The 21032-nt window shown below is 36.0% G+C and overlaps 1 protein-coding gene across 1 annotated transcript in view; it reads left to right on the top strand.

Annotated features, from left to right (window-relative positions):
- MARCHF1 (membrane associated ring-CH-type finger 1) overlaps positions 1–21032 on the top strand; it is a 634918-nt gene that overhangs the window by 529360 nt on the left and 84526 nt on the right. Inside the window, exon 5 of the mRNA XM_042782616.1 lies at positions 757–937. Coding sequence (XP_042638550.1) covers positions 757–937 — 181 coding nt within the window. The remainder of the gene's footprint in view (positions 1–756; positions 938–21032) is intronic.

A 21032-nucleotide genomic window follows, 5' to 3' on the forward strand; every position in this document is an offset into this window, starting at 1 on the left:
TATATATATATATATATATATATATATATATATTTCAAATAATCTGAATATAAGAATAATGAAGGCTTCATGGACTCTAAATCTAAAAACTAGAATTCATAGCTATTCAGAAACTAGTAGAATACTGCATTCATTGGTAAATATAACAATCAACATTTTCAAGCAATGGAATTTATTGTAATTAAACTCTGAGTTACCAGTACTTTTTGTGACTTTTAAGCAATGATGATAATTGGCAGTTTAAGCTATATATTGTGACCAAATATTTGTATATTTTCCTAGGAAAAACTGTAATATTCTAGACTGACTGTCTATATTTTCCTTAAATTCTTGCCACATTCTTAACAATGAATCTTTAAAATAAAACAATGACATTATCATATTACAGAATTCTTCAGAATACTTATAAATCATAACTTTTATATATGAAAGTTTGTACCCATAGACAGTGGATAACTCAATAGTTTGTGCTGTTAAAATCAGCTTTGGTGTAGGCATGAAATGACAGTGCATTTCTGATATTTCAGTGTTCAATACCCTACGATATGACTGAATAGTATCAATGACCACACAAGTGAAAGGAAATTGATATGAATCATCAGTTTGGTTCTAGGCTCAAAGTTATGGTGAAATGTCTTGTGTTTTAAGTCTCAGGTTGCAGTTTCAAATAAAGCCTGGTATAAAAGCAAGATTGGAAACCCAATGGTGAAAAAAGTTGTCTGGAAGATCTCATACTGCTAATGTGTCTTTCCTCAGGATCTGTCACTGTGAAGGGGATGAAGAGAGCCCCCTCATCACACCCTGTCGCTGCACAGGCACCCTGCGCTTTGTCCACCAGTCCTGCCTCCACCAGTGGATCAAGAGCTCAGACACACGCTGCTGTGAACTCTGCAAATATGACTTCATAATGGAGACCAAGCTCAAACCTCTCCGGAAGGTATAGTAACCACAGAAATTGATTTGGGAAAAAGAGTTTGCAAAGAAGTCTTGTTTTATAAATTCATTCCCTTCCCCAATAAGATTCTATGAATATACTAATTTCCACAAAAGGTGCATGTCCTGTGTTGGACTCAATACATAAAGCACAGCTATGTCTTTTTATATAATCCTTCTTTCTTCTTTTTTCTTGTTCTATGTTCTCTGAGTTTTATATCAATTTCCACAATACAGATAGTTAGATGATAGATAAATAGTTGGATAGATCAATAGATAAACAGACAGATAGACATATATAAGGACTTACATGTATAAATGTGGAAAATACATTTGTAATTCTATATAACTGAATTGGTGTGAACGGTGCAAACATTAAGGAGCTCTGGTAGCATAGTGGTTAAGGCATTCAGCTGCTAACCAAAAGATAGGTGGTTGCAACTCACAGCTGCTCCACAGGAGAAAGATAAAGCAGTCTGTTTCCATAAAGATTTACAGCCTTGGAAACCCTATGGAGCAGATTACTCTGCCCTATAGGATCTCTATGAGTCAGAATCAACTCAACAGCAGTGGGTTTTGATGAGAACATTGCAGTTGCTGAGGTCAATTCCTAAGAAGATCAGATGACAGATTATATTAAACTATACAAACTCACCTAATGTCTTTAAAATCAGACATTAGGTAATAGAGGAGAATTATTTCTTCCCTAGGGTGGATGCTATTTTGTATTTTTTTTTTTTTTTTTATGTGAGAATTTGGTTTGATGGCTTGTATAATTAGAGCAGGTGAAAAGGAAAAGTATTATTTTCCACATTGTTCATCAAGCTGTAAGAAAGAGGTAAGTATGTTTTTATTTATTTTCTTTATATTCAAATCCCTCATCTATGTAATATTTTTCTAAATGATGATAAGAATGTGAGTCAAATATAAACTTAGTATCTACCTCAAAGCTAGCAAAGGACAACTTGTAAAAGATGCAAACAACAATGAATTTTATATAATTCATACTTTCTACCGTGGCTCAAGGATATTTGCATGTAACTAATTCATCTTTTGCCTAACTGAAGCCTTAAAATACAGATGCCTCAATTTCCAAAGGAGAACATAGAGACTGCAATTTAAATACTGAATCTGCCTAGAGCTGCTTTTTAATTTAAATTAAATGCAAAGCAATACTGGATAAAATGGCCATTGCTTGGAAATAAACATGATAGGTTCCAGGAGGACCATAAATGAAAAACAAACCAGAAAATGCCAATAGACATCTGATTGATGGCTGGTCATTGTCATTCTTCATTAATTCTATAAATTATGGAGTGAGAGAAAGAATTGGTAACAATATTCCCTGCTTCCATAGTAGCTCTGTTTTAAAAATCTGAAAGTGATTTATTGATAACAAAAGTGATGCACAAAATGACTTTGGGATATAGGTTGTCTGCATTAAACATACAGGGTGACCTGAGTATCAGAAAGTGACACTCTGATCCTCTAGGCCACAGAGCAATCAATGCCAGAATAGAAATGGACCCTTATCATTTGCCCTTTGCTTTATCCACAGAACAGATGCTGTGTGCTGTCTAGAGCAGTTAGATGACACATTGTGCTCCACGATTCTGTAAATTTCTCTTCTTACTCCTCAGGGAACTGCAAATTGTTTCATAGCATCTGTGTATTTCTCCCTGGTTTTGTGTTGTTATTGTTTTGCTCCCGACATCCATACAAAATTTTCATTTCAGTTTTGTCAAATATGATTTGCAATTTGAGATCAACAATCTGGGATAATAAAATATTCAAATTTTTTCTCTTCCACACTGTCTTCCACCTCTTTGTGTATAATAAACAAAATTGGATGCTGGGAATCTTGAAAGGACATCATATTCCCCTTTCATCTTTTGTAGATTCACCCCAAAAATACAATTTTGATCCTTTCCTAATATTCCATTCTCAATATGCAGCATTCACAATTTACAACTATATCAGGAAATGCTTTCTCTCTCAACTAGCCTCTTTTTAAACCAGAGAAATCTAATGAATACATCTCTTTTTAAATCTTTATAGTAATGAATATATTATATATTATATAATATATATAGTGGTGTAGTGCCTAAGGCACTTGACTGCTAACCAGAAGGCTTGTGGTTCAAACCCACCAGCCACTCCTGGGAAGGAAAGTTGGGAAATCTACTTCTGTAGTGATACCACCTCAGAAACCAAGGAGGGGTCGCTATGAGTCGGATTGGACTCCATGGCAGTGTTTTATTTTTATTTATATAGGAGCTCTGGTAGCATAGTGCCTAAGGCACTTGACTGCTCACCAGAAGGCTGGTGGTTCAAACCCACCAGCCACTCCTCAGAAGGAAGGTTGGGCAATCTATTTCCGTAGTGATACCACCTTGGAAACCCAAGAAGGAGTCACTATGAGTCGGTCTGACTCCACAGCACACAACAACAATGTATTATTTATATTATTTATAATAATGAACATATTGCTACAATCTAATGGACACCTACTCAAACCAAACCCTGACGTCAAGTGGGATCTGACTCATAACAACCCTTCCTTGGTTACTGAGGCAATATCACTACAGAAGTAGATTACCCAACTTTCCTTCTGAGGAGTGGCTGGTGGGTTTGAACTGCCAGCCTTCTGGTTAGAATAAAATGTCTTAGGCACTATGCCACCAGAGCTCCCATGGACACCTACTAACAGTTGATTAATGAAATCCTCTAGTTTCCTTTTTAAAACATTTTCTTTGGTTTATCATAAATACTGACAAAGGACAGTATGTCAACCTCCCTCAATTTTAGTAGCACTTATATATCTGCAGGGGATATGACAATCTCATCCAGAGGTTGCTTACTGACAGCCCAAAGATGTGTTTTCTTTGACCCACAGAGCTTAATTAATTTCCAACATTTAAACATCTGATTATTTCACAAAAAAAACCTGCACATATCTGAATGTTTGGAGGGGAAAATCACAATATCTGACTTTTCTGGAATTATATAACCATTTGATCACATCCAGTGGAGCTAAGTAGTGACTGACTCCTTGATAAGGCCATTTGCTTTCAGATTCACCACACTTTAACCTTTCTCTTCATCTCTGACACTAAATTCTCATGCCACCTCCATTCATCTGAGTTCCTCTGTGATCTTGGTAGTAGTGACATTATACCTAATAGAAATCCTATAGGACAGAGTAGAACTGGCCCATAGGGTTTCCAGGGGTATAATCTTTGTGGAAGCAGACTGACACATCTTTCTACCTCAGAGCAACCGGTGGGTTCCAACTGCTGACCTTTGGGTTAGCAATCAAGCACTTAACCATTGCACCACAAGGGCATGTTGGTCTTAGTATAGGACTCTGATTTTTCAACCTTTATCCTAACACATGAGTCCTACATGTGAACATACATTCTATTCATTCCTTTTTTTTGTTTGCTTATGGGCTTTACAACTTTGGAAAACTATTTCAAATTCCCCATTTCTCCTTTGTAAGTATAGGACACTGGGATATTTTAAAAGTAGAATCTATAATGACTTTTCAGATTCTGAGGCATTTTGAAAGTGTCCAAGATTATTTATTTTGATGGCACTGAGATTCATCAAAAGTTTTCTTTTGATGGATTTTAAGTGGTCATTAAGAATGCCAGGTATAATGTTTGGTCAGAATATATTAAAAGCACATCCAATTAATTGCTCTCAACTCAGTAATTCCATTACAGTTTATAACATTCTAAAGACCAATAACATGAAACAATTAATTTACCTAATGATTCTGAATCTTACCATTAGCCAATGTGAGCAACAGATTCTCTTTAGATAAAATGGCTTCTTAAAGTAGAAAGATGAAAATCCTCATAGTCTGACAAACCATGGGACTTAATGGCTAGTCTCTAAAGATATCAGTAAAACATTACTTCATTAATTGCTACTTTTACTATAGTAAAATCAACAGTTAGTAAGCTCATCAAGGTATGCTCATGTTTTTAAAAGAAAATCTTTAAAGTCAAAATAAAATCAAGGGGCTTATTCAAGGAAAAGCAATTCTCATCATCTTTAAGTCAGTAACTCAGCTACTTTTACAACATTCAATGAGTGGTCCATTAATCTACTGAGTTACCCAGGGTCAGAAATAATTCTCAGGGACTAGGAAAATCAAAAAGTCACAAATATAAAAAGCACAATGACGATTCAGTGCAATCTGAAAGTGTACACAATATTGATTTGGAAACAGGAACTCATCTTCTGTTCAGAAACTAAAGAACTGCATAGTGTTCAGATTTTAATCACTCCTGAATGGGAGAAACCAGCTATCATACATGAAGCCAAGCCTATGAGGACAGCAGATACTACTGATAACTTTATTTTCTTCACCTAAAATATTTTATTAAATGATTTTCTTTACAGAAACAATTTGACAAATATACAATACTGAATATTCAATTCCCTTCTATTTATTCCTTATCTTCCTCCTATAAATAAAATGGGAGTGAGGTCTAGCGTCGATGAAAGAGGCCTTCAACGAGATGGATTGACACGGTGGCTGGGATGATGGGCTCAAGTATATCAGGGATCATGGAGCTGGCACAGGATCGGGCAGTGTTTCGTTCTGCTGTGCATGGGGTCACTATGAGTCGGAAACGACTCAACGGCACCTAACAACAACAATATAAATAAATAAAATGAGGAAGATAGTCAGTTAATTTTGATTTAACAACTATTTAGTTGATTCAGGGAGTCCCTGGATGATACAAAAGGTTAAGTACTTGACTACTAGCCAAATAAGTTGATCCAGGGAGTCCCTTGGTGGCACAAAATGTTAAGTACTTGCCTACTCAAAAGTTTTACAGTTTGAACCCAGGCAGAGATTCCTCAGAAGATAGGTCTGGAAATCTGCTTTTGAAATGTCACAGGCTTGAAAACCTTATGGAGAAGTTCTATTCTGCATGAGTCAAAATTGACTACAAGGCAACTAACAAAAACAAGGTTGATCAAAATGCACTTGTCATTTTTGTAGATCAATATGGAAAGTAAACATAATCTCTGCACACTCTTTATTCCAAATAAAAAGGAATAATAATTTTAATATTTCTCCATTTCCACCATAATATCTTATAGTTTAGTAGAAATGCCTATTAAAAAATAATTGTATTTGACAAACACTATGTAAATTCCTTCCTTTCCTTAATTTGATATAGTACTGCCTATGACATTTGACTGCTAACCAGAAGGCTGGTGGTTCAAACCCACCAGCCACTCCTCAGAAGGTAGATTGGGCTATCTAATTCCATAGTTATACTGCCTCAGAAACCCAAGGAGGGGTTGCAATGAGTCGGATCTGACTTGATAGTAGTGAGGTTTTTTTTTTTTTTTTGCTTGTTTGTTTTTGGTTTTCCACATCTCAAGATAGCCAAGGAACAGCACAAGTTAGGATATCAAGCTGACTGCCCTAAGGTTATTGCATAGATTTTTCCTGATCAACAGGCCTTCCAGTTCGTAACCCTGAAAAAGGGCAGGGCGAGTACAAGATGAGATTGCTATCTACAGTCTTCTTGCAGCCTACTGAATAATGCTGCCTAATCACATATAAAAAATTAAAAAAAAAAAAAAAATACCACCATCAAGTCACTTCTGACTCATAAGGATGCTATAGGACAGAGTAGAGCTTCTCCATATGATTTTCAAGGATATAAATCTTTACGGAAACAGACTGCCTCTTCTTTCTCCCACAGATCAGCTGGTGGATTCAAACAGCTGACCTTTGGATGAGCATCTGAATCCTTAACTATTGCACCACTTAGAGCTCCATTAAAATCAGGAAAGGTATGTGTCAAGGTCATATCCTTTCATATACTTATTCAATTTGTATGCTGAGAAAATCCAAGAAGCTGGACTATATGAAGAACACAGCATCAGCAGTAGAGCAAGACTCATTAACAATCTATAATATGCAGATGATATAACCTTACTTGCTAAAAGTGAAGAAGACTTGAAGCATTTACTGATGAACATCAAAGACTACAGCCTTCAGTATGGATTACTGCCTTCAGTATGGCAAAAGTGGAGGGTCAGTGAAAAAGGGGAAGATCCTCAATGAGATGGATTGACACAGTGGCTGCAACAATGGACAAAAGCATAGCAAAGATGGTGAGGATGGCCCAGGACCAAGCAATGTTTCATTCTGTTGTAAATGGGGTCGCTATGTCCAAACTTATTCAAAAGCACCTAACAACAACAACACCTGCACATAAGATAAATTCAAAATAGATGATCTATATAAGGAGCCCTGGTGGTACAGTGGTTAAACACTCAGCTGCTAACCAAAAGGTCACCAGCAGCCCTGTGAAAGAAAGAAGTGGCAATCTGCTTCCGTAAATATTAACAACACTCAAAATCCCTATGGAGCCATTCTACTCCATCCTACACGATCACTATGAGTTGGAATCACCTTGACAGCAATGGGGTTTCTTTTTGGTTTGTGAGGGGCTCTGTAAGAGATACTGCCTTGGAAACCCAAGGAGGGGTCGTTATGAGTCAGGTCCAGCTTAACAGCACATAACAACAACAACAACTGTAGGAGAAAGACTTGACAGTACTTCCATAAAGATTACAGCCAAGGAAACACTTTGGAGCAGTTCTACTCATCACATGGAATCACTATGAAACAGAATCAACTCCATGGTACCTACTAACACAACAACAACATGGGGAATGTGCTCTTTCACTGATATAGCACATACTGCATATTTAACAAGTGCCAAATATTTACAATATATCACTTCATTAATCTTCAAAGCAATACCATTTTCTGTAGGCATATCAACCCTATTTTACAGATGAGGAAAATGAAAATCAAATAAAACTTGCTCAATCCCACATTCCAAGCTACCTGATTCTAGAGTTTGGGTCCATTATCATCACCACTAAATAAGTAAGAACCTCTCCTTTTAAGCATCAAAATTTAGTTATTTTTCTAAACAATTTCTGATAGAAATTTTTCAATATGAATCTTTCTAAAACAAAATTTTCCTAAAATCTAACTTTTTAAACATGGATATTTTAACCAATATCTTTTCCTAATAGTCCAGTTACATTATTATATGTACATCAAATCTTTTGCAGGCTAAAAACCAGTATTGATCTCAGTGGCTTGAAACACACATAGGCTTTTTACCTTCATTCAAGTATCCTGGCCGGATGCGTTTTGGAAGTCCTTCTGTCTGTTTTGTTGTTGCCGTTATTGTTATTCTTTCTCTTTCTTCCCTTATCTCAGAGTATTATCTGTCACTTCTCTGTTCATTGGGTAGCCCTTGTTCAACTATTTGCCCAGTTGTTCCTTTTCGGCTTTAAACAACAAAAATCAGGAGTATTATAACTAGGTATACAAAAGGTTGAAGCCTGGAAGAAATTCTGCAAGATTCTTTTAATCATTGGTCAAAGTTTTAGCAGCATCTGGGGTTCATGGAGTTCTTTTCCCAGTTCTCATTTTACTCATAGTATGTGTAGTTACACAAGGGAAAAAAAAATCCATCAAATGAAGATTTGATGTCTCTAGACTGTTCTTGATTCACAGCCTAGTTCCAGAAAAGAAGATTGCTTTTTCATTTCCTTGCAAAGAAAGAAGCCTGAAGTCGATGAAAATTTCTGCCCTAACATTAGACCAGACAAGTCATTCTTTACACTGCTTCCTAACAATAAATAAATAAATTAATTAAAACAACTCCATACTCTTATAATTCTTAATGTTTGCTTGTTCTCTCATCTCTTCACTCTCCATTTCAGGAGCTCTGGTGTATAGTGATTAAGCCATTTGATTGCTAACCAGAAAGTTGATGGTTAAAATAAATCCACCAGCCACTCCCCAAAGAAAGATAGGACACACTGCTTCCACAAAAATTTACAGCCTTGAAAACCCAATGAGAGTCACTATGAGTTAGAATTGACTTCATGGCAGTGAGTTTGTTTAGTTTTGTTGTTCTTGTTTTGGGAAGGATAGTCTAAGAAGCTCTGATGATACAGTGGTTAAGAATTTGGCTGCTAAACAAAGGGTTGGTTGTTCGAACCTGCCAACCACTCTGAGGGAGAAAGATGTGGCAGTCTGCTTCCATGATTACATTGGAAACCTATTGGGCAGTTCTGCTCTGTCTTATATAATCACTGTTGAGTTGGAATTGGCACAATAACAACAGGTTTGGCTGCTTTTTATTTTTTTATTTTTTCCTTTAAGGACACTCTATATGATTTTGAACACTCTCAGGAAATGATTTAGTCTTCAAACTCACTCTCTCTATATTTACAAAATATCTTCCCTGTCCAGTGTTGTTTTTGTCCACAGCCAAACATTCTTCTCCTTGCTTTCTCCCCAGTCTATTCAATCAGAAAGAGGAGTTAATAGGCTACTTAGTTAATTGCTGTGTTGAGGGTACAATTAATAAACTAAAAAGTACCAAAAGAGATCAATATAAGAAAACAATTTCAGTTTGATAGTTTCTTTTTTTTGTTGTTGTTTTATTTGTTTTGTTGTCTTAAGACATACATACTCTCAGAACAATGGGTATTTTCATTAAAATGATATTCCAGTTCAAGTAAATAACAATACAATGTGTTGTGTCACATAAATATGCAATGTAAAATATGATTTGTTCTAACAGACACTTGGGATTTGTCATGTGACCTTCATCTTTACATCTTTAAAGAAATTCTAGTAGACCAATGACTCTGTTAAAATTTCAAAGAAATGTGAAGTCAACTGGGACAAGTATTATAAAATAGCTTGTTCAAATTAGGTTCTAGAAAATGGATAATGGTGATGGTTGAACAACGTGATAAACAAAATTAATATCATTGAATTTTACATGTGAAGAACACTAAAATGTCAAATGTTTTGTTGCATATATATGTACTACAATAAAAAAAAAAAATAGGTCCTAGAAATATTCTTCTCTAAGCAGCAAGAGAAGAACATATTCTTTTGTGAAGCTTTCAATAATAAACATGTTGTTAAGTGCCATTGAGTCTGCTGTAATTCATAACAACCCTATGTATAACATAATGAAATGTGGCCAGTCCTGTACCATTCTCACAACAGTAGATATATTTGAGCCCATTGTTATAGCAACTGCGTCAATCCATCTCATAGAGGGTCTTCCTTTTTTCACTGAACGTGGCCCTCCTACAAGACAGATGTGAGCCCATACCAGCAGCAACCTATGTTCTGAATAGTGCTGAGAGAGCATCAATGACATCTAATTCATTCATTCACTTAACATACTTCACTAAGCATCTACTATGTGCCTGTCATGTACAGTTAGAGCAGAAGTCCTATTTCCAGAGAGCTTAAAGTCCACTAGGGGAAGATGGAAAAAGAATAATTACTTGAAATATTTTTAATAAATTTGAAAGTAGTAGTTGAGTGTGGTTTGGAAAAGTAATCATGTAATCATGTCCTACAATTCCAAAAGAAATGGTATAAATAATTCAAAAAGAGCTAACCTCCACCATACATTTGGCATTTAGTATGAGACCCTCCATATCTAAAGACATATATATATATATATATATATATATATATATATAAACACATAGCAAAATTGCTATCTTTTCCTTTTGTTTTCTATGTTTCCCATAGCCTAGGCTAATCAAAAATATATTACTTGTCAGTTGGATATATAGAGCAATAAAGAGGGAGAATTGGGAATATGGAGCAAGACTTAATAAAGGGTGACAGAAAGGAGTCCTAAAAAACCAGTGAATAATCAGTGTTGGCTTCAATAGATTAGGTGGAACATTTCTCTTTAGAATTCCCTGTTAGTAGATCCAATTATATACTGAGTTAGCTCTGTTTCTTCCTTTGAAAATTGTTGCTCAAAGAGTATAACTTCACTTCCTCGGTGAGAAAGTCATCTTGTGCTATTATTCTAGTTATGAAAGAAAATATTTATCTTACATCACATTTGCTATTGAAGGGTTTAACAGAATACAGTTCCACCCTTGAGAAAATCCATTTTTATTTTAATAAGGACTAAAGCCAAGCAAAATAGGACTTACTTTATATTTGTGTATTCTAATATTTCAAATACAAACTATGGTTAAAATGATTGAACCATTATAGTGATCTACATATGGAAAGACTAAAAGCATCAAATTAGAATGTCTAGAAGCACACACGCATATACACAAAAAATAGTTACAGATAAAGATTTCCCCAAAGCATCATGTTATGATTGAGTTTTAAATTACTTTCATATTTAAATTTTCCTCTAGTTAAAGATTTTACTCTCTCAGCTGGGACATTTTTCTTCATTCATTATTCCTATTGCTCAGATCTCGGCATCAACTATAAGATAAATTACCTCAATTTTGGATTGACTTTTTTGAAACATAAGGGTATAAAAAAAAAAAAAAAAAAACTCACTGCCGTCGAGCTTAATCCGACTCATAGCAACCCCTCCTTGTGTTTCCGAGGTGATATCACTACAGAAGTAGATTGTCCAATCTTCCTTCTGAGGATTGGCTGATGGGTTTGAACCACCAGCCTTCTGGTTACCAGTCAAATGCCTTAGGCACTATGTCACCAGAGCTCCCATAAAGGTATACACACACACAAACACAAAAAAAGACCATTGCTATCCACCATCTAGTCAATTCCAACTCACAGTAACCCTGAAGAACAGAGTACAACTGCCCCGTGGGATTTCCATCTTTATGGAAGCAGAATGACATGTCTTTCTCCTGTGGAGTGGCTGATGGGTTCCAACTGCTGATATTTCAGTTAGCAGCAGAATACTTTAACCACTGTGTCACCAGGACTCCTTTAAGGGCATGTAAGTATATAATTCACTGGAAATCAACATGGCTCTTTCAAAGCTAAGTATTTTAGACTAAATGTCCTTCTCTATCTGAACTGAAGGTGTCTAGCCACATTGTATATGTATTAACCTGCTCTTATGATATTATCACATAATATTGAGTTAGATGGCTAGAAGATTACACTTGAAAAGAGAACTAATCTTTCATAAGCCTTAAGACAGATCCAATTTCCTCTTTTTCTTTAACTGGTACCATCAAGTGGCTCCTTTTCCCTTGTTTTTCAAGTGGATGACTCACAGCCTGACCGTACCAATGCTGTTATCTTGTTTATGAATATTTCACCCCAAATTAGGCCAACTTACCCACCCAGCCACAGACAGAGCAGAACTTACTCTGTGAAATTTACTGCATGGAGGATCAGAAAATATGTGAGGAAGGGGGTTAGAGTTGGAGAGGGTCAGAGAGAGGCTGAGCAATCCATAGCCAGTCCTTTGTCCCTTCTCACTGGTGGAGAAATAAATGATGGTCAAGAAAAGGTCAGCTATGTTACTTTAATGGAGATCTCTCCACATGGAAATATGAAGCAAAGAAAAAAAGGAATTTGGCCTGAATGATGACAGCCCTTCTTTTGTAAGGCCCTCCTTCTAGGGGACTTGAACTCTCCTCTCACACCACTGAGACATCTACACTCAGACAACAACAAATATTTTTAAATCTTTTTTTTTTTTCCTACTAAGATACAAGAAAAGTAATTCTATAAAAAGAGCAAATAGTTAATTCACACAGTAAATGAAGACAGTAATGGGCTGGGAGTCAGAAGATATAGGTTTTAATTCTGGTTCTGACACTTAATACCTATGAGTCTTGCCTTGGTTTCTTCATCTGTAAAATAAGGAGAAGGGATCAAGTTATCTTTAAGGTTTCCTCAAATTTTAAACTCTGTGATTTCATGGAAAGCAAAGTGAGGAATTCACTACACAATTGTCATTAAAAAAGAAAGAAAGAATTGTGATATTCACAAGTATTTTAAATGTTCAAAAGTAAAAAAGATATGGGAAGAATCATTCATGTCTCCAGAAGCTTAGGCGGTACAGAACAAGATGGTGGGTAAGGAGGAGTCCAAGGTCAAGTACTAAAGATTTGTACTTTGTACTTTTCTTAATCATTTGTATCAACCATTAAGTCAAACCATGAGGAGTGAAGTAAGAAACGCCCTATCTATATTTAAAAATGAAAATAAATAATAAAAGGACCAAAGGAAGAAAGGGGAGAGGAAAGAGAGACAAATGAGAAAAAAGAGAAAAGGAGGGAAGGAAAATGTTTGAGGAAATTGAGTATCGAGGCATCTTGAAAGGTGGCTGAAGCTACACATAGGTGTCCAGGCTACACTTCATTTTCTAATAAGTTGTAAGCAGGTGGTAAATCAAATTCAACAATTTTTGACAGCAAAGCTGCTCTGTATCCCAAAGATATCTAGGAAAGACTTCTAACCCTAAGAAGAGAAGCAGGATGGGCTAAAAGCCATTTTCTATTTGGTATAGTGAAGAAAGCCAGTATTGGATTAAGATGTAATCAAATCTGTTTGATTATGTCTAAGAAATATATTCTATTTTCTTGAAGGCTTGGGTTTCTGTAAATTTGTGCTTCATTATACACTCCAAAGTAAAAAATACTATTTAGAGCTGTCTAATGTAAAGGCTGATTTCTGATGACACTTTTATTAAAAAAAAAAAATGACAAGTTTTGGAGCTAAATCCCTTTCTGAGTCTTGAAAATTACTTTTCACTAAGAGACTCATAATTCCTCCTATTTAAATATGAGACCAAAATTGATACCCAACTCTCTGAAGGATTATACTGTGCAAGTTCCTGTAATGCTCAGTTCATGATCCACCCCTCTTACGTTATTCATCCAGTCATCAAATATTTATGAAGTACTTACTATGTGCCAGACATGTTACCAGGCACTAAGGTTATAAGGATGAACAAGCCAATGTCCTCTGACATCAGAGAATTTTATATTCTGTTCGAGTAGTGTCAGAGGTAAGAAAAATCATTTGTTGACAAGTCAATTCCAACTCATGGTGACCGCAGATTGTCAGAGTACAACTGTGTTTCACAAGATTTTCTATGGCTGATTTTTCGAAAGTGCATTGCCAGACCTTCATCCAAGGAACTTCTGGATGACTCGGACCACCAAGCTTGCAGTTTGCAGCCAAGCCCATTAACCATTTTCACAACCAAGGGACTGGAGTGGAGGCAGGTGGTTTAAAAATGATGATTGAGTTGTAATGATTCAGAATAGACTTGAAAATAGTTTGGAGAATAATTTCTAGTAACTCCAGACATGGTTACTATAACTGCAACTATTAAATTATAACTCAAGGGAAATTTTCACCAATTTTAGGTGAAGAAATTATCAATTTCACAGCTGTTCTCTATTCCATTAGAATAACAATTCAATAAAGAAAATTAAGGTGAAAAGGTTGTTGAATGATTGTAAGAAACTAGGGCGAGGAAGATGCACAAAAATAAGCCAAGTTGGCTGAGGGAAATTCCTAACAGAATCCGCTAAGATTGAACAATTCCACAGACAATTTACTTTAATAATAGGAACTAGACAAGTTATATAAATGAATAAAATAGTCTGGTTCTATGGTGATAAATGACAAATAACACAGCAGTGGGAATAATAACCAGTAGGGGGGACTATGACATTCTTAATAGACATTTCTAGTCTAGAGGGAGTAGTAGCTATTCAGCTCTATTTGATTATTGTCAAATCAACTAATTTCTCAAGTGAAGAAAACATTTTAAATTAAATATCTCCCAAATTTTTAGCAAAAAAACTGTTCAAATTTGAAAATTATTCAGGCAACATGTCGGAGGGCTAGATTCTGTCCATAGGCCAAGAGTTTTTGTTTGGTTTTTTCTCTGCAGAGTAAAAGTGTCGCTTGCTTGTTTGCTTGCTTACTGCCATCGAGTGCATTCTGACTCATAGAGACACTTCCTTGGGTTTCCAAAGCAGTATCTCTATGGAAGTAGATTGCCCAGTCTTCCTTCCAAGAAGTGGCTGGAGGGTTTGAACTGCCAGCCTTCTGGTTACCAGACAAATGCCCTAGGCACTAGCTCCTTGAAATGCCCTATGTTGTTGTTGTTGTTAGGTGCCATTGAGTCTGACCGACCCATAGCGACCCCTTCTTGGGTTTCCGAGGCGGTATCTCTATGGAAGTAGATTGCCCAGTCTTCCTTCCGAGGAATGGCTAGTGGGTTTGAACCACCCACCTTCTGGTTAGCAGTCAAGTGCCTTAGGCACTGTGCTATCAGAGCCCTATACCTCCTAAATATGTCTTGTGTGTTCCGCTTAGGAGGGGTCGTGCCTAAGGCATTTGACTGCTAACCAGAAGGCTGGCAATTCAAACCCACCAGCCACTCCTCAGAAGGAAGACTGGGCAATCTACTTCCGTAGAGATACCGCCTTGGAAACCCAAGGAGGGTTCGCTATAAGTCAGGGAAATAACCTAGACTTGGTGGCCAGAAAGAACTGGGTTCAAATTGCTAATATAGTTGTTCTGTTGTTTAAGTGAGTCCAGTGACTTGAGATGATTTTATTATCTATTTAAAAAGGGTATAAATGCACTGCCATGGAGTCGGATCTGACCCATAGCGACCCCTCCAAGTAGATTGCCTGTTTTGGGGTGTCGTATTGAGAAATAAAATCATGTAAGTAAAAGTACTTTGTAAACTGTGAAGTTCTATAATATGATGATATTGTTGTCTCACTAACTCTCCATTGTCAATGCTGTAGCAAGTTCTCTCTGCTGTGCTTACTAAATTAATATTTAGCATTGAAGACATAAGGCTTCACTTTTAAAGAGTTGAGTATTTCCATGGCATTAGATTATTGTATGGATACATTAATTCATTAATCTGTAGTCCAGTAATTCAGAATATATGGTCATTCAGATAAGGGTTATTCTGATTTATTTACAACCTAGTTCATCTATAAGGAATGTGCTAAGCAAATTAATAAAATAAGCAAGATTAAGACGGGAAAATACTTAGCATATAGAAAACTTCCCATGAATTCATTAAAAAAAAAAAAAAAGTTAAGAAAAGAATTAGCCTTGTCTGGAAGATTTCAACAAAATTTATTTTGCATTTGCTTTCTAAAGGATTGGTCTAAGTGTACCAGGCATTCATTTGCATATGAATACCTTATATAGTAATAAATTGCTCTTACAATCTCACTGAAATACATTGTAAAGACTCAATATACATTTAGTTATTTTTATTTGTTTTATTTGATTAATGAAATGATTTAGTGTTTGATCCTAGAGTTACCCTGCCCCAGTTTGTGTCCTTCAAAATAGCCCTCATGGCTTTCTGACCTTGAACAAGTTACTTAATTCCTCTGTACCTATATTTCCTCCTGTGGAAAACAGAGCTAATAAAAGTTGGGTGGCTCTTCATACGGTGGTCCTCCTAGGACTGAATGAAATAATTTATGTGAAGCATTTAGCATTATATCTGGAACATGGTGTGAAGAAGTATTAACTATTACTTGTAACCACCATCTGTGTCTCAGTTTGTCATGCTGTGGTGGGTTGCGTGTTGTGTTGATGCTGTAAGCTTTGCCACTGATATTTCAAATACCAGTAGGATCACCCATGGTGGACAGGTTTCAGCAGAGCTCCCAAACTAAGACAGACTAAGAAGAAAGGTCTAGCAATATACGTCCAAAAACTAGCCAATTAAAACATTAGAAATCACAACAGGACATTGTCCAAGATGTGGTAGAAGTTGAGCCCCCTAGAGTAGAAGGCACTCAAAATGTACAATAGCTGCAGCAATGAATTCAGATAGATCAGTGGTCATATAGAAGGTGCATAACTGGAAATGTTTCATTCTGTTTTATGTGGGGCTGCCATGAGGTGGACCTAACTCAATGGCAACTAACCACAACAGCATTTCATACAAATTTTAAATGGCTTTTATTTACACTTTTGGGCATTTTTCACAGAGCTAGAATTTTTTAAATTAGAAGTGTCTTTGGAGACTGCAACAGGCTTTGAAATCTTTTTCAAGCAGTATATCCTCTCCCCCTTTGTAAGTGCTATTTTGTTTAGAAGTTCAAAATAGAAAACAGGTAAAAGTACATAAAGTAAACAGATCGACAATAAAGTTGATTAGGAGTGGCTTTGAACTATTGCACTCCCAAAGAATCACACATTAGCAAAACCAAGGAGTGTTCATTGAAGCTGCATAGTCTTTACTCCAGAACAGCTTAAAGTGTTGGAAGACTGGGTACAAGGCTTTAACCTTCAACCTTGATGAGCCAATGGAAATGGTTTTGTTTAAGAACCAGTGCATCAAATGCAAGAAGCAAGAGTGAAAAGCTCAACAATGGTTGTTATCTGCAGCACCAAATCAGATGTCTCAGTGAAGAAGAAGAAAGCCACTTGCCCTCACCTGCTGCAGACACTTGTCCTGTGAGTCCTGGAAATTAAATGCCTCTAATGCAGGTGAGCCTCTGATACTGAGCAACCTTGAATAGTTGGTGCCACTGTTTAGAATTCATAATGGAATTCTCAGTCTCATGATAACCATGTCTGGCTTAAGAGAAGACAGATGAAATCTCATATCTTGTTCTGCATTTGTCTGTTATAATACCATACATCATGTAGTTTCTGGGAAAAGCTTTTGGAATTATTACTAAAGAATTTTGACCATGCTGACCCCATGAAACAGTCCTAGGAACCTAGAAAGTAGATGACACTTTGAAAACCACTGTTCTAGAGTAACACTGACTTCTTTAACACATATCATTTTATATAGTGATAAAAATAGACACTTATGTTTGGAGGTTGTGGGGAGTATGAATGAGGTGGAGTGTGGCTAAGCATTAAGTCATCAATAATAATAGGAAGAAATCAATAACTGATGTATAATAATGTATAATATAAAGAAACTCAATAGCAGTAGTAACATGGTATAAAATATGGAGGTAAATATAGGAAACATTATCTATATTATGTATATTTGATTCACACAGTGATTGTCTCTGGATAACAATAAAGAAAGGCACAGAGGAGTAGAGCAGGAGGTGGTCATATGATGAAAATCTTTTGAATGAAATTCTTTGACTGTTGCTAAAATGAACTTTTTCTAAGGGTACAATGAGAAGAAATCTCATTAAATTAATATTGAGTGGAAAGTAAGTTGCAGATTAATACCCTTTATGAATTCTTTAAAGGAGCAAAAACAATTATATTGTATATGAACTCATACATAAAATTATTTAAGGAACAACATTGATGTGTATAGGAATCATGTGGAGAGTGTGTTAAAATGCAAGTTTTGCTTTGATAGGTCTCTGGTAGGGCATGATATTCTGCATTTCTAAAAGCTCCCAGGCAGTGCCAGTGGACAATATCTTAAGCATCACTGAAGCACATAGGGAGAAAAGTATTCCTTACTCATGCTTGATGATATCAAAAAGAAAATTTCAGTTTGGAGCTAGATAGTCTTTTATATCTCTCTGATAATTCTACACCCTTTGAAAGATGAAGAAATGGTCATCAGGCTACAACCTTTCATCAGGAAACATATTCTAGCTGAAATTTAAAAGATATTAGTGGAAAATGGCAAAATCCTAATAAAGTCTAATTTTTAATTAATAATAACATACTGAAGTTGGTTTCTTATTTTTGACAAATCCACTGATGGTGAAGTACCTAAGACATTTGACTACTAACCAGAAAGTTGGCAGTTCAACCCCACCAGCCACTCTATGGAAGATTGGGCAATCTACTTCCATAAAGATTTACTGCCTCAGAAACCCAAAGGGGGTCACTATAGGTCAGAATTGACTTGATGGGAGTGATTTTGGTTTTGGGTTTGAGTATAAGATGTTAGTTAACATTAGAAGAAACTGAATGAAAGGATATATGTGACCATTATTATCTTTGAAATTGTTCTTTAAGTCTAAAATTATTCCAAAATAAAAGTCTGTTTTTTTAAATGTGTAAATAAATAAATAAGGAGAAAAATGAAATATTCTGATCACATTGGTGAGAAAATACAGAAAGAGGAAACAAACCCAGAATCTTTTCTGCTTACCATTCCCATTTGACCCTTGATACCCCCTGAAACTGAAAACTCTTAACATCTAGCCAAAAAAGATTGGAAACCACTCAATCCAACTTTCATGTATTACAAAGGAGAAAAACCTGAGACTCAAAAATTATTAAATATTTTGCTTAAAACTACATATTTGTGCACAGTGAGGATGAAAATTCATAATTCCTTCTGTTTAATGTTACTTGTTTTTCATCTAACAGTAACCTTTGTACCATTGTCCCTCAGTATCTGCAGTGGTTGGTGCCAGGATCTCTGTGGAACCAAACACCATGGATGCTTAAATTCCTTGTAAAGATGCCATAGTATTTGCATATAACCTACTTACATCCTCCCATATACTTTAAACCATCTCTAGACTACTGCAATGTAAATGCTATGTAAATAGAATTTTATGCTCCCTCTTAGCCTTTGAGGGATTGCTTTGACTATTTAATTGCTTTATAGGACCTTTTTCTTTTTTCCAATATTTTCAATCCCTAATTGGTTGAACATGGAAATAAGGAATATGGTGGGACAACTATACTTACTTTTTTCTCTGTAATAGTGTGACCACCAGATAGATTTAAATATTTTACCCAAAGAGCTTCCATGTATGACCAACCCAAGCATGGTCCTAAGTAGATAAGCCCACTGTCAGATATGAAACTGTTTGGGTAAAGAGGAGTTCTGTCTTACTGAATTAAATTCCTGTTTCTTGTGATCCAATAGGAGTGTGTTCGCATGGAAGGTATGTTGATAACCCTGTCAACTTACAAGGTTAAAGGACTTAGCTAAAAATACAAATATAGCTTTATATTTGCTTGGATTTTCCACTTTCTCACCCTTGATTCAATGAGAAATTTTCATCCTTAGGATTGAACCGGAAGCTGTCCATCATTACTTCTTTGCCATTACTTCCCCAAATGAAAAGCATAATTTTCATCCTGTTACAGGAGACTCTGGATAGTGTGGATGGTTAACCATATTTCTACTAACCAAAATGCTGGCAGTTTGAATACACCCAGAGACTCCTCAGTAGAAAGAGCTATGATCTACTTCTGAGAGGTCACAGCCATTAGAAATCGAATAGTTTTTTTGAAATACATGCAGTCACAACAAGTTGATTCAAAAACAGCTATTGTTTTGTGTGTGTGTGTGTTTGTATAGTCAATAAGTTATTCTTGATGCTATGTGTCCACTTTTCACTTCTTAGGATACTTCTTAAAAAAAAAAAGTTTCCATTCATACATTGTTGTTATTGTTAGGTGCCATCAGTCAGTGATGACTCATAGCTACTCTATGTACAACACAACAAAACACTGCCCACAAAACACTGCCTGGTCATGCGCCATCCTCACAATCCTTGCTATTCCTGAGCCTATCATTGCAGAAACTGTGTCAATCCATCTCTTTGAGGGAGGGTCTTCTTTTTCACTGACACCTCCCCACACACTTTACTAAGTATGATATCCTTCTCCAGGGAATGGTCCTTCTGACAACATGACCAAAGTAAGTGAGACAAAGTCTGGCTATTCTCGTTTTCAAAAAGCATTCCACCTACACTTCTTCCAGGAGAGATTTGTAAATTCTTCTGGTAATCCATGTTGCTTTCAGTATTCTTTGCCAACACCACACCTCAAAATCGTCAACTCTTCTTCAGTCTTCCTTATTCATTGTCCAGCTTTCACATGCATATGAGGCGACTGAAAATACCATGGCATGGGTTAGGTTCACCTTAGTCTTCAAAGAGGTGCCTTTGCCCTTCAGAACTTTAAAGAGGTCTTTTGCAGCAGATTTGCCCAGTGTAATACATCATCTGATTTCTTCACTTGCTTCCATTGGTGTTGATTGTGGAACCAAGTAATATGAAATCTTTGACAACTTCAATCTTTTCTCCATTTATTGTGATGTTGTTTATTGGCCCAGTTGTGAGGATTTTCCTTTTCTTAATGTTGAGATGTAATCCATATTGCTGACTAGTCTTTAATCTTCATCAGTAAATGCTTCAAGTCATCTTCACTTTTAGCAAGGAAAGTTGTGTCATCTGCATATAGCAGGTTGTTAATACTGATGCCATGCTCTTCTTTATATAGTCCAGCTTCTCAGATTATTTGCTCAGCATACACATTGAATAAGTGTTGTGAAAGGATATAACCATGGTAC

Source organism: Orycteropus afer, unplaced genomic scaffold (assembly GCF_000298275.1).
Source record: "Orycteropus afer afer isolate SDZICR_OR568_19922 unplaced genomic scaffold, OryAfe1.0 scaffold00391, whole genome shotgun sequence".
Classification (NCBI taxonomy): domain Eukaryota; kingdom Metazoa; phylum Chordata; class Mammalia; order Tubulidentata; family Orycteropodidae; genus Orycteropus; species Orycteropus afer.